We start from the raw sequence: 14,069 nt of genomic DNA, 5'->3' as shown, positions 1-14,069 counted from the left end.
AAGCCCAGGTGCGGTGGCTCATGCCTGCAATCCCAGCACCTTGGGAGGCCGAGGCGGGCGGATCACAAGGTCAAGAGATCGAGACCATCCTGGCCAACATGGTGAAACCCCGTCTTTAAATACAAAAAATAGCCGGGCATGGTGGCACATACCTGTGGTCCCAGCTACTCGGGAGGCTGAGACGGGAGAATCGCTCGAACCCAGGAGGTGGAGGTTGCAGTGAGCCGAGATTGCACCACTGCACTCCAGCCTGGCGACAGAGCAAGACTCCGTCTCAAAAAAAAGGAAAAAAAAACCCACAAAAATTAGTCAGGCGTGGTGGCAGGCACCTGTAGTCCCAGCTACTTGGAGGCTGAGACAGGAGAACTGCTTCAACTTGGGAGGCAGAGGGTGCAGAGTGAGCTGAGATTGAGCCACTGCACTCCAGCATAGGTGACAGAGCGAGAGACTAAGTCTCAAAAAGAAAAAAAAAGTAAGATCCAAAGTGATACCATAATCCATGGTTTACTCATGACCCACAGTTTGGAAAACACCAGGAAGAAGGAAGGGAGAATGAATAATTGGGGAAAGGGCAAGAGATAGGAAGGCTGAAGAGTCTCCAATATTTAAAACGGTGAAATTTCATGAGAGACGTGGATTACCTGCTTCTCTTGGGGGATGTAAGGGTGTGGGCTCTGAAGCAGTCAAGTGTGAGAAGTCTGACGTCCTTTCTCAGCCAGCCCCACACTAGGCACTGGAAGGTGAGTCACTCTGGTGAGGTGATTGGGATTGGATGAGAGCCAAGTAGGGACGGAAAGTGCAGAGGAGGAGGAGTGCAGGGCTTTGGAAGAAGGAAGGACCCCAGGGCCGGTCAGGGAAATGACAATGAGAAACTGAAAAAGGGAAGGGAAGACTAAGATGAAATGTGGCGTGGGGTCTGCCTGGGCATGTCCATGCCAAGTGCCCAGGGCTTCTTCCTCGGTGTGGGTTCCTTGCCAGATGTGTGGTGAGTGAGACCAGGTGTGGATGCTCCAGCGTGTGTGCAGTCTGCGGGCCAGTTAGCAAGAAGCTGTCACAGGTGTGGCTTCATGATATGTGTGTGTGTGTGTGTGGGGGGGCTCAGTTTCCTCTATGTTGGATTTGGTCTGTGTCTCCAAATGTCAGTTTCTGATCGTTTTCATGTGTTAGCTGTGAAACTGTGAGTGCGTCTGTGTGTGTCCCTGTTGGAGTGTGGTTTGGATTTGGCCATGTGTCCAGGTATCCCTGTAACGGGTGTCTCTGTGTGTGTGTGCACTCTGTGCCTGTCAGCAGGTGTGTGTTACCTGATAAGCACTCCGCCTGTGTCTGTGTGGTTGCACCACTGTGTTCACTGTGGGTGCCTGTTCTGTAGGGATGTATGTGAACACAGTTTGTGGGTCCGGGTGTCATTATCAGTGTGGGTGTTTGTGCCACTGTGTGTGGCCCTGTCATTGTGTCCATCGGCTTGTCCTGGGGACCCTGTTAGTGAGTCTGTGCATTTGCGTCTGGGTGTGTGCAAGTGTGAGCCCCAGCAGTGTGTGACTGTGTGTTCATGCCCCTGTCCATGGTGTGCATTGGTGACACTGTGGCCTTGTCTCTGTGAGTGCACCCCTCGGGCTCTGCCTGCACGTGACTTTGTGTACCCTGGAGCGCCCGTCGGTCGGTCTGTGTATGTATCCCTGGGGTTGTGGATGTGTGGGTCCCACTCTGTGGGTCCTACTGTCCCGGTGTCTGGGCGATAACTCGCACCCCGCCGCACCGCGCCTGGGTCCTCCTCGCCCCGGGCCAGGCCCTGCCCCGTCCCCGGCTGCAGGGAAACCCCCCGCGCGGAGGTAGGGGGGGCGCGGCGCGCGCCTGCAAGTCCCGACTTGTCCGCGGCGGGCGGGCGGGGCTGTGGCGTCACGCGGGGGCGGGGCGTGGGACCCGCCGGGCGGGGGCGGGGCGGGGCGGGGCGGGGCGGCTTCGGAGCGGGCCCGGGATCCGCCGGGCGGCCTGAGACGCGGCGCGAACCACATGCGAGCGGGTGCCTGGCGGCGGCGGCTGCACCAACGATCCCAGCAGCGGCGGCCACGACGCGGACGCGCCTGCGGCCCGGGGAGCAGCGGCAGCCACAGCCACAGCCGCCGCCACTGCAGTCAGAGCGGCAGCAGCAGCAACAGCCACAGCAGCAGCCGCCGCGGAGAGCGGCGCTTGGCGGGCGCGCCCTCCTGAAGGAAGCCGCCCGCCCCCCACCGCTGCCCCCTCCGGCGTGTTCATGCCCCCGGGGTGAGTGTGCGCGCCCCGAATCCTCACCGGCCGCGATCGGCCAGGCCAGGTGGGCTCCCTGGAGGAGGTGACAGGAGTGCAGGCGGCGAGCAGTGCTTGCGCCCTGCCTCCCCACACCGCGCCTCCCCCCAAACCCCACGAGGGACCCTGGGCTGGGGTCGCGGGTAGGGAGGCGGCTCGGCGTTGGGGCGCCAGGTCTGGGTGCACAGGTGCCTCGGCAGTCTGGCGGGTTTGTTTACAAACAATGGGGTGCGGGCTCGGCAGCGCCCCCTGGCGGCCAGTGCGACCCCGGGGAAGAGGGTCGACCCCGGGGTGCCCCAGCCCCCAAAGTCCGGGAGGGGCGGGGGGGCGGCACGGAGGGGCGGCCACACCCAGGGCGCGCGCCCGCTGGGGGCGGCGACAGGGGGCGGCTCGCGGGCCGTGGAGTCTGCGGCTCCTGCGGGCGGGGGCTGCGCCCCAGCAACAGCCGGTTATTGGCCCCGCGCTCGCCTGGCGGGCGGGGCGGGCGCACGTGGCGGCGGTGGGGGTGGCTGTGACAGCGGAGTGGGGCGTCTGGGACCGCCGTGGGAGCGCGCGTGTGCGGGGTTGTGGATCTGCAGGTGTCTCGCCTGGGTGTGTGCGCGCGTCTGGCTCCGAGTTTGTGCTGGGCTCTGCAGGGAGTGGAGGTGTCGATCCGGAGGAATGTTGGGGTTTCTGACCCGTCGGGGTGTCTGCGTGAGTCCCCGCGCCTGTTTGTGTGGGATTCTGTCTGTGGGTGCCCTGCCCGTGGAGTGGGTGGACCTGTGTGTGTTCTCGGTGAGAGTTGTCTGCATGTGCTCTTCGGGGTGAGACTGGAGGTCTGTGTTGCCAGCGCGTGCTGGGGTGTGGAGGCTGGAGTGTGTGTGTGTTGCTGGAGTGCGCTGTTTGTGTGTTTATGTGTGTGTCTTGCCCGACACACCGTGCGGTGTGTGTGCTTGTGTCTTGGCTGTGGCTGGCTCTCTGTATCTCCGGGGCATGTGTCTTTGCCCAGCGTTTGTGATGTTGCTCCTGCTAAATGCAGATGTTTGTTTTCTGTCCAGGTGTCTGTGTCAGTTGTCAGGTGTGCGTGTGTGTTTGTGTGGGGGGGGTGGGGGGCTCTCTTGTCTTAGTCTGGGTTTGGCTTGTGTGTCTGGCATCAGCGTCTGGGATTTGAGGACCCGGGATCTGTGGGGTCTATGCAGTGTAGACGGTGGATGTTGCTGGCAGCCTCTGGATGTGGTTGTGTCTGAGCCTCTGTGTGTGTGTTGGGTCTGAGGGGCTTGTCACTGCGATCGGCTGGCTCATGTGTGTCATGTGGGCTGCGTGTGTGTAGTGTTTATGTCAGTCACGTGAGACCAGTGTTCTCTGTGGGTGCGCTAGGTGTGTGTGCTGCTGGGCTGTGTGGGATTGAGTTAGCTGTAGAGTGTGTGTGTGTGTGTGTGTGTGTGTGTGTGTTGCTGACAGTTGCTGATGGTGTTTGGGGGTTGCATGAAGAGGGTGGGTTGGTGTCTGCTGGCCGTAGCCCGCCTGGTGTCTGGTGATGTGTCAGGGGCTGATGGCATGTGTCTGTGTGTGCCTTATTTATGTGTGTCCTGAGTTGGTGACATGTGGGTGTGTTTTGGGGGTGTTGATGTGTGTCTGTGGGTGTGTTTGGTGTTGATATGTGAGTCCCGAGGTGTGCAGGTCTTATCTCTGGAGTGTATGTGTCTGTGTGTGTGTCTGGACAGGGGCATGTTTGGGAACTGAGGCAGTGCCTAGCTTGTGCGTGTGTGTGTGTGTGTGGGGGGGGGTGTTTGCAATGGCTGCATTGTGTTTGCGTGTGCCCCTGGGCATATCAACAGTAGGTCAGTGTGTGAGACTTTGACAGTTTGGATGTGTGTGTGGGGATGGGTTTTGCCAGCCAGCGTGCGCTGTGTATAGAGTGCTTGTGATTGTCTACATGTGCCTGCTTTGGTCGGGTTGTGTGTGTGTGTATCTCATGTGGACTGAGGAGTGATGTCCCAGGCTGGGGCCATCTCAGTGTTTGCCTGCAGGTGGGAAGTAGGGTGGGTGGTCAGGCTGGCCAGTCCCGTGTGAGTCCTTGTGTGTGTGCTGTGGGGGCCTCACTGTGCCTCGCTGCCCTCCCAGCGTGCCCGTAGCTGTGTTGGGAAAGTTGTGCCCACCAGCCCCCGCTGTGAGTCCCAAGTGGAGTGAGTTTGTGCTGTGGGACTGTCACAGCTCTCATACACACACCTGCCAGACCCTCCATCCGTCCCGTGTGAGTCCGGTCCTTGCTGAGAGAGCCGTCCTGGGCCCCTGTGTGCCCATCACGGTGTGCCCGGGAGGCTGCCCAGGCCAGCGGAGCCCGGTGGTGTCGTCCCCTGGTTGGGCGTGTCTCTGTGGGGCCATCTCCCCCTCCGCCGGCACACACACCTCCGCTCTTCTCCATCTGGGTCCTGACCCTGGGGAGGCTGGAGGTTCAGTGGGCCCGGCACTTCCCTGCTGACCTGCTCCTCGTCTCGTGTCCCGCAGGCCCCAGGGAGCGCCATGGCCCGCGCACGCCAGGAGGGCAGCTCCCCGGAGCCCGTAGAGGGCCTGGCCCGCGACGGCCCGCGCCCCTTCCCGCTCGGCCGCCTGGTGCCCTCGGCCGTGTCCTGCGGCCTCTGCGAGTCCGGCCTGCCCGCCGCCCCTGCCGCCCCCGCCTTGCTGCCCGCTGCCTACCTCTGCGCCCCCGCCACCCCACCCGCCGTCACCGCCGCCCTGGGGAGCCCCCGCTGGCCTGGGGGCCCCCGCAGCCGCCCCCGAGGCCCGCGCCCGGACGGTGAGTGCCCGCCCCGCCCCCGGGGTGCTAGCAGCCGGGAAGAGAGGGGCCCGGAGGCTCGGAGGAACTGGAGAGTGGGAGTGGACGGGGGGGAGGTGGCGAGCCCAGCCGGGCCACTGGGAGGGTGTGGCCAATGTGGTCTTTGTGTTGCAAGAGGCAGGAAGACGGAGGCTGGGGGTGGAGGGGGAGGTCAAGTGGGAAGTCCCTCCTGGAATCTGACTGCAGTCCCCGAATTGCAGCCCACTGTCTCTTCCGGGCCTCGGGCAACAGCTGCATCCCAGCTCCCCTCCCCCAGTCTGGGTCCCCTAGACCCCCCTGGATGATTCTTGTTGGAGGGAGTGTGGGCTGAGCGGGAGGACCGTCACCTCCGGGCTCTGGGAAGGATTCGAGGGTCCTTTTGCCTTTATTTGCATCTCTTTGGCCAGGACTGGCCCTCTCCGCAGTCCCAGCGGAGGAAAGAGAGGGAGTCGGGGCCATTGTGTTGGGAAAGTCCCCTCGGGGAGGGGGGAGTCTTGGGGAGGGAAGGGTTAAAGGTCCCCTGCCTGATGGGCTGTTAACCCTGTGGTGCCCGGGGAGCCCCATTCCTGCCGGCTGGCGCTGTAGCCCGGGAAAGTGTGTCCTGGTTTCCCATCCCCCATCCTGTCCCTGCGGCCCGAGGGTAGTAAGGAAAGAGAAAACTTCCTTAGCTCCGTTCCTGGAAGCCCTGGAGAGGGACACCGATTTCAAGGCCAGGGTCACAGACTGGAAACTGAGGCCCTGCTTGTGGGTCTTAGGGAACCCTCAGGTCGGACCTGGTGGGACCGGAGGGCCGGAGCCTCCTAGAGCGCTTAGAAGGGGGAGGGGCAGGAAGGCTTCTCCCGAGTCCCAGCACCCCCAGGCCGGCGCTCTGAAGCTGCCAGTCTCTGGCCTTCTGGTCTCCAGGCCTCTGCCACATCCGGAGGTGTGGCTTCCCTGTGGTTGGACTCGAGAGGGCTGGAGACCTGAGGCTTGTGGTCTGGGTGGGGTCAGTCGCTGTATCCCTGTGTGACCTTGGGATACTCCCTAAGTGCGGGCCTCAGTTTCCCTGCCTGTCACACGGAACAGGCAAAACATGGCCCCGTGGGGGAATAGAGGTCCTTAGGCCTGACCACCCCCTAGGGTCACCTCTCTGGCCGCCTGCCTTCCACACTGACATGGGCCGTGGGGACGTAGCTGGCCAAACAGGTGACCCCAGAGCGGCGTCCCCAGGTCCTTCCTGCTTTCTGGTGCCTGGGGAGGAGAAGCTGAGAAATTGACTCTAAGAGAAGAAGGAATCGCTAGAAATGAGGCGGGGAGCAGTGGCTGGGAAACAGGGAAGCAGCCCGGGACACCTCTAGGCCTAGAGGGGTGGTGGGTGCTGACCGCGCCCTTCTGCCTCTCCAAGGTCCTCAGCCCTCGCTCTCGCTGGCGGAGCAGCACCTGGAGTCGCCCGTGCCCAGCGCCCCGGGGGCCCTGGCGGGCGGTCCCACCCAGGCGGCCCTGGGAGTCCGCGGGGAGGAGGAGCAGTGGGCCCGGGAGATCGGGGCCCAGCTGCAGCGGATGGCGGACGACCTCAACGCGCAGTACGAGCGGCGGGTGAGTGCTGGGGGCGGGGTAGACGGCAGGTGGGACTTCCCGCCGGAGGAGGGGGCGGCAGGCGGCCCCCGCCAGATGTGCGGCAGCTGCTGCCCTTGCGCGGCTGGGTCGCGCCGGGGACAGGCAGGTGGGGGTGAGTGGGTGGGGGATCGCGCGCCCGCAGAGCCGCCCCTGGGCCCCGCGACGCGGATGGCACAGCCGGAGCCCGAGCCAGGGCCGGGGCCGGGGCCGGGGCCCGAGAACCAGGCCGCAGCGGAGAGCAGCGGCGCGCCCGTGGCCCGCGGCCGCGGGGACTGAGGGCGGCGCTGGGCGGCGCGGCTCATATATCCCGGGCTATTTATAGCCGGTGAGTCAGCAGCCGCGCCGCGCCCGCCCCCTGCCGTCCCTCCCGCGCGGCCCGCAGCGCCACACAGCTTCCCGGGCGCCGGGGCGGGCCGGGGACAGCCGGGGCGGCCGGGGGAGGGCAGGGGAGGGCCTGGAGCTCCGCCCTGCGGGAGGCCCCGCCCCCCAGCCCGTGGCACGGCCCAGATTTTTTAAAACAAATATCCGAGGCCCACAGCAGAGAATGGGAAATCACAAACATCGTGCGCCCACCAGCCTGCTCTGTTCAGGCTGAACATTACACCCCCATTGCTTGCTTATTAAAAAGCCAAACAAAACCGCAGAAAAGCATGTGGTGAAGCTCCTCACTCTCCCATCCCTTCCCCCTCCTTGCATCCAAGGGAAACCTCTTAAGTTGCCCGCGCTCATCCCCTGCAGGTTTTGCTGCTTTTACTCTGTATTTACCAGGCCAGAAACAGTGCTTAGGATCATGGGGCATTCTTAGCTTAGCGTCCATGACACAGTGTTTGTTCCTCCCCAGAATTCCTTTTTCTCACAATATTAGGCTTCAGATTCATCCTATGGGCAAAAGAGCTTCCATCCATCCATGTTTAGCCAGGCTCGGTGGCTCACGCCTGTAATCCCAGCACTTTGGGAAGCGGAGGTGGAAGGACGCTTTAGCCCAGGAGTTCCAGACCAGCCTGGGCAACATAATGAGACCCCCGTCGCTATATTAAAAAAAAAAATACAAAAATGTGGGGTGCGGTGGCTCACGCCTGTAATCTCAGCACTTTGGGAGGCCGAGGCAGGCGGATCACGAGGTCAGTTCAAGACTAGACTGACCAATATGGTAAAACCCCGTCTCTTAAAAAAAAAAAAAAAAATAGCCGGATGTGGAGGCGTGGGCCCGTAGTCCCAGCTACTTGGGAGGCTGAGGTGAAAGAGTCCCTTGAGCCAGGGAAGTCGAGGCTGCAGTGAGCTGTGATGGGGCTACTGAAGTCCAGCCTGGGTGACAGAGCAAGACCATCGAAAAAAAGAAACAAAAAAACCAGCCATTTTTGGCCGAGTGCAGTGGTCCACCCCTGTAATCCCAGTCCCTTGGGAGGCCGAGGCAGGTGGATCACTTGAGGTGGCCAGTTCGAGACCAGCCTGGCCAACATGGTGAAACACCATCTCTACTAAAAATAGAAAAATTAGCTGAGCATGGTGGCACATGCCTGTAATCCCAGCTACTTGCAAGACTGAGGCAGGAGAATCACTTGAACCCAGGAGGTGGAGGTTGCAGTGAGCTGAGATCGGGCTACTGCACTCCAGCCTGTGTAACAGAATGAGACTCTGTCTCAAAACAAAAAAACAAAAAAAAGCTATTTTCATGGCTACATAGTATTCTGTTGGATAAACATAGTATCTTTATTTATTTTCTCACTGATGGATATTTAGGATAGCTATGTATTTTTTTTATGTTTAGAGACAGGGTCTCACTCTGTCTCCCAGGTTGGAGTGCAATGGTGCCATCACAGCTCCCTGCAGCCTCCAACTCCTGGGTTTAAGGGATCCTCCCACCTCAGCCTCCCAACTAGCTGGGATCACAGGCAGGCCCACCATACCTGGCTAATTTTTTATTTTTTGTAGACATCTGGTCTTGCTGTGTTACCCAGGCTGGTCTCAAACTCCTGGCCTTAAGTGATCCTCCTGCCTTGGCCTCCCAAAGTGCTGGGATTATAGGCCTGAGCTACCTTACCCAGCCTATTTTTAAATATATTTCAAATTTTATTTATTGGCTTTTTTTTTTTGAGAGTTTTGCTCTTGTTGCCCAGGCTGGAGTGCAATGGCGCGGTCTCAGCTCACTGCAGCCTCCACCTCCTGGGTTCAAGTGATTCTCCTGCCTCAGTCTTGCAAGTAGCTGGGATTACAGGTGCCTGCCACCCCACCTGGCTAAATTGTGTATTTTTAGTAGAGACAGCATTTCACCATGTTGACCAGGCTGATCCCAAACTCCCAACCACAGGTGATCCACCCACCTCGGCCTCCCAAAGTGCTGGGATTACAGACGTGAGCCACTGCACACGACCATTATTTATTGGCTTTTTTCCTGTCCCAATCATGCATATTTCCAGATGCGCTCTTGTGTCTCTAGATTAGATACCTAGGTGATCTGCTCACCGTCCACCTCACTAGGTGAATGCCAGCTTGCTCACCATGTGGCACCCACAGCAGTGTGACAGTGGTGGGTTTTATAACTTACACCAATATGATGTGTACCCTTTGCCTCCATCGCCTGGCCCCAAGAGTTGCTAGGGAGTGTTGAGGAGGCTGGGCTGGTACCAGGCGACTCACTGCCAGGTTAACCATGAGGATGATCAGGATCATGTAACCGTCTGTAAAGTGAGTTTCTCCTTATCCTGCACCTGAAGGGGAGGAGGTTACGTGGTCCCCACTTAGCACAGAGCCTGGATGTGGAGCTATAGGGAGTGACAGAGGACTGCAGCTCTCTGGGCACTTTTTTTTGTTTGTTTGTTTTTGAGACGGAGTCTGTTGCCCAGGCTGGAGTGCAGTGGCTCAATCTTGGCTCACTGCAACCTCCACCTCCTGGGTTCAAGCAATTCTGCTGCCTCGGCCTCCCAAGTAGCTGGAATTACACCACACCCGGTTAATTTTTGTAGTTTTAGTAAAGACGGAGTTTCACCATGTTGGCCAAACTGGTCTTGAACTCCTGACCTCAGTTGATTCTGCCTGCCTCGGCCTCCCAAAGCACTGGGATTACAGGCATGAGACACCTCACCGGCCTTTTTATTTATTTATTTTGAGACATAGTGTCACTCTGTCACCCAGGCTGGAGTGCAGTGGCATGATCTTGGCTTACTGCAACCTCCGCCTCCCAGATCCAAGCAAGTCTCCTGCCTCAGCCACCCAAGTGGCTGGGATTACTGGCGTGTGCCACCATGCCCAGCTAAATTTTGTGTTTTTAGTAGAGATGAGGTCTTACCATGTTAGCCAGGCTGGTCTTGAACGCCTGACATCGAGTGATCCACCTGTCTCAGCGCCTCAAAGTGCTGGGATTACAGGCGTGAGCCACCGTACCTGGTCATTTTTGTATTTTTAATAGAGACAGGGTTCCACCACGTTGGCCAGACTGGTCTCGAACTCCTGACCTTAGGTGATCCTCCCGCCTTGGCCTCTCAAAGCACTGGGATTATAGGTGTAAGCCACAGCGCCTGGCCTCTGTACACTTTTCAGTATTGCCTTTAATTTTTACCAGCCAGGAGGCTTTCCTGGGACCTAGCTTCCTGCCTTCCCAGTTCCTAGCATTTTGGAGCTGAGAGGGTCCTAGAGACCACCTTGTCTTCATCCTGTCACTGGAGAGCGGGCAGGGGTTTCACTCAGCGTTGCCTAGAAGTGCTTCTGTTGAAACCTCTGGCTGGCACGGTGGCTCACGCCTGTAATCTCAGCACTTTGGGAGGTCGAGACAGGCGGATCATGAGGTCAGGAGTTTGAGACCAGCCTGGCCAACATGGTAAAACCCCGTCTCTACTAAAAATACAAAAATTACCTGGGCAGGGTGGCGGATGCCTGTAATCGCAGCTACTTGGGAGGCTGAGGCAGAATTCCTTGAACCTGGGAGGCGGAGGTTACAGTGAGTCGAGATTGTGCCACTGCACTCCAGCCTATATAACAGAGCGAGACTGTTAAAAAAAAAAAAAAGAACCTCTACAGTGGGGGCTGAACTCTTCTCAGTTCTCATGGGCACCCTGCTCCTTTCTCCTCATCTCGCCGCCCTGCAGGGAGGGGCAGGATAGGTTGCAGTTCATCCTTCAGCCCCTTGTGGGATGCCTTTCCCAAATGTACAACAGGGACGGGGCGGTCACAGCTAACATGTGCTGGGCACTCGATTGGTGCCCGGCTCTCTGCTGAGGGTATTTCATCTCTGTCCTCTGCCTCCTGGTCTCATGTCCTGGATGAGGTTGTGACCCCGAGGTAGGCAGAGGAGCTGGAATAGGGTGGGCGAGACTGTTGCCTCACTTCCTCTGGAGCTGACCGTCCCCACTCCTGTCACCACACTCAGGACCCTGCTAACTGCCCCTTCTCTCTCTCTTTTCCCCAGAGACAAGAGGAGCAGCCGCAGCACCGCCCCTCGCCCTGGAGGGTCCTGTACAATCTCATCATGGGACTCCTGCCCTTTCCCAGGGGCCACAGAGCCCCCGAGATGGAGCCCAATTAGGTGCCTGCACCTGCCCGGTGGACGTCAGGGACTCGGGGGGCAGGCCCCTCCCACCTCCTGACACCCTGGCCAGCGCGGGGGACTTTCTCTGCACCATGTAGCATACTGGACTCCCAGCCCTGCCTGTCCCAGGGGCGGGCCGGGGCAGCCACTCCAGCCCCAGCCCAGCCTGGGTGCACTGACGGAGATGTGGACTCCTGGGTCCCTGGCCCAGATGCTAGGGAAGGGAGGGCTGACGGACTCAGCATCGGAAGGCGGCGGTGACCGAGGGGGTGGGGACTGAGCCGCCCGCCTCTGCTGCCCACCACCATCTCAGGAAAGGCTGCTGTGCTGGTGCCCGTTCCAGCTGCAGGGGTGACACTGGGGGGCTCTCCTCTCAGTGCTCCTTCACTCTGGGCCTGGCCTCAGGCCCCTGGTGCTTCCCCCCCTCCTCCTGGGAGGGGGCCCGTGAAGAGCAAATGAGCCAAACGTGACCACTAGCCTCCTGGAGCCAGAGAGTGGGGCGCGTCTGCCGGTTGCTCCAGCCCGGCGCCCAGCCATCTTCCCTGAGCCAGCTGGCAGGTGGTGGGCATGCCTGCCTCACCTTCATCGGGGGGGGGGTGGCCAGGAGGGGCCCAGACTGTGAATCCTGTGCTCTGCCCGCAACCGCCCCCTGCCCCATCAATCCCATTGCATAGGTTTAGAGAGAGCACGTGTGACCACTGGCATTCATTTGGGGGGTGGGAGATTTTGGCTGAAGCCGCCCCAGCCTTAGTCCCCAGGGCCAAGCGCTGGGGGGAAGATGGGGAGTCAGGGAGGGGGGGAAATCTCGGAAGAGGGAGGAGTCTGGGAGCGGGGAGGGATGGCCAGCCTGTAAGATACTGTATATGCGCTGCTGTAGATACCGGAATGAATTTTCTGTACATGTTTGGTTAATTTTTTTTGTACATGATTTTTGTATGTTTCCTTTTCAATAAAATCAGATTGGAAGAGTGGATACTCTTTCTGCTTGCCTTCTCTATAGCATGGCCTTGGAGAGGCCTTCTAATCAGAGGTTCTGTGAGTGGGTGGGAGAGGTGGCCCGGGCAGTTGTGGCTGCATCAGAAGATAGGCTGAGGGGCCTGGGCTCCCCTAGACCGGGATGCTCCCAGGCTTCATCATCCCCATTCCTGGCAAAAGTGAAGCTCAGCCGGGTGCCATCGCTCACACCTATAATCTCAGCACTTTGAGAGGCTGAGGTGGGTGGATCACTTGAGCCCATGAGTTGAAGACCAGCCTGGGCAACACTGAGAAACCCCCGAGTCTACAAAAATACAAAACAAGTAGCCAGGTGTGGTGGTGTGCGTCTGTAGTCCCAGCTACTCAGGAGGCTGAGGCTGCAGTGAGCCCTGACTGAGCCACTGCACTCCAGCCTAGTTGACAGAGTGACACCCTGTGTCAAAAAAAAGGGAAAACATAGTGAAGCTTGGTCAGGCTTGGCGGCTGAGGCCTGTAATCCCAGCACTTTGGGAGGCCGAGGCAGGAGGATTGTTTGAGCCCAGGAGTTGGAGGCTGCAGTGAGCTAAGATCAAGCCACTGCACTCCAGCTTGGGTTACAGGGTGAGACCCTGTCTCAAAAATAAAATAAGTGGGCCAGGTGCGGGGCTCACAGTTGTAATCCCAGCACTTTGGGAGGCCAAGGAGGGCAGACCACGAGGTCAGGAGTTTGAGACCAGCCTGTCAAATATGGTGAAACCCCACTTCTACTAAAAAATTAGCCAGGCATGGTGGCACACGCCTGTAGTTGCATCTACTTGGCAGGCTGAGGCAGGAGAATCACTTGAACCTGGGACGTGGAAGTTGCAGTGAGCCGAGAAAGTGTCACTGCACTCCAACCTGGGCGACATGGTAAGACTCCGTCTAAAATAAACAAAAGGGAAGTCCCCATGAGTGCAGGCCTTCTTTGGTGCTTTATCCTCACTTTGTCCCCAGTGGATAAAGTATGCTGTAGGGGCGCTTGATATTTAATGGCTGAATGACCCATAACAGATCCAGAGGCACCACTGTGACAAGTGCTGGGGACACGGTCAAGAGACAGACCTCGTCTCTGCCCTCACAGAGACAGAAGGGGACATCTGGCCTTGCACCGTCATCAGCCATAGGCTGCCTCTCCAGCTGGAGGAGCACCTGGAACTAAGATCACAGCAAGTCCCCACACACTGCCCGGGGCCTAACTAGGCTGTGTTGAGTGCATGTAGAAAGGGTCGCTCCTACTGCCATCTTCCTGCAAACAGCGCCATTGCCACACACTGCCCTGAGCCCTTTCCCTGTGCTGATACCTGATTGATAGAGACCTCAATGAGAAGCAGGGAGGTGGGCAGATCACCTGAGGTGAGGAGTTTGAGACAAGCCTGGCCAACGTGGCGAAACTCCGTCTCTACTAAAAATACAGAAATTAGCTGGGCGTGGTGGCGCGCGCCTGTAATCCCAGCTACTTGGGAGGCTAAGGCAGGAGAATTGCTTGAATCCAGGAGGCAGAGGTTACAGTGAGCCAAGATTGTGCCATTGCACCGCAGCCTAGGTGACAGAGCAAGACCCAGCCTCAAAAAAAAGGAAGGAAGGGAGGGAGGGAGGGACGGAGAGAGAAAGAGAAAGAAAGGAAGAAAAAGGGGCTGGGCATGGTGGCTCACGCCTATAATCCTAGCACTTTGGGAGGCCAAGGTGGACAAATCACCTGAGATCAGGAGTTTGAGACCAGCCTGGCCAACATGGTAAAAACTGGTTTCTATTAAAACTACAAAAATTGGCCGGGCACGGTGGCTCAAGCCTGTAATCCCAGCACTTTGGGAGGCCGAGGCGGGTGGATCACAAGGTCAAGAGATCGAGACCATCCTGGTCAACACGGTGAAACCCCGTCTC

The 14,069-nt window shown here is 59.0% G+C and overlaps 1 protein-coding gene across 3 annotated transcripts; it reads left to right on the top strand.

Annotated features, from left to right (window-relative positions):
• The first annotated feature begins 488 nt into the window (after positions 1 to 488).
• On the top strand, positions 489 to 12,168 carry BBC3 (BCL2 binding component 3). Of its 3 annotated transcripts, none has more exons than XM_017500402.2 (4): positions 489 to 985; positions 4,771 to 5,059; positions 6,462 to 6,652; positions 11,076 to 12,168. In XM_017500402.2, the coding sequence occupies exons 1-4, from the start codon at positions 898 to 900 to the stop codon at positions 11,291 to 11,293; spliced, it is 786 nt and encodes a 261-aa protein (XP_017355891.1). In that variant the 5' UTR covers positions 489 to 897; the 3' UTR covers positions 11,294 to 12,168. The 3 variants fall into 3 exon arrangements, with proteins under 3 accessions (XP_017355891.1, XP_017355892.1, XP_017355889.1); XM_017500400.2 differs by lacking the exon at positions 489 to 985 and adding an exon at positions 1,992 to 2,262; XM_017500403.2 differs by lacking the exon at positions 4,771 to 5,059 and having other exon boundaries at positions 498 to 985.
• Positions 12,169 to 14,069: the final 1,901 nt, after the last annotated feature.

This window comes from Cebus imitator, unplaced genomic scaffold (genome assembly GCF_001604975.1).
Source record: "Cebus imitator isolate Cc_AM_T3 unplaced genomic scaffold, Cebus_imitator-1.0 Scaffold266, whole genome shotgun sequence".
NCBI lineage: Eukaryota > Metazoa > Chordata > Mammalia > Primates > Cebidae > Cebus > Cebus imitator.
This window is presented reverse-complemented; position numbering and strand designations above follow the sequence as displayed.

Excerpts from the sequence above, each read along its gene's own strand:
- BBC3 (XM_017500402.2), top strand. The coding sequence starts at position 898 with ATGAAATGTGGCGTGGGGTCTGCCTGGGCATGTCCATGCCAAGTGCCC. Across the intron at positions 5,060-6,461 it reads CCGAGGCCCGCGCCCGGACG|GTCCTCAGCCCTCGCTCTCG; the intron begins GTGAGTGCCCGC and ends TGCCTCTCCAAG. Across the intron at positions 6,653-11,075 it reads ACGCGCAGTACGAGCGGCGG|AGACAAGAGGAGCAGCCGCA; the intron begins GTGAGTGCTGGG and ends TCTTTTCCCCAG.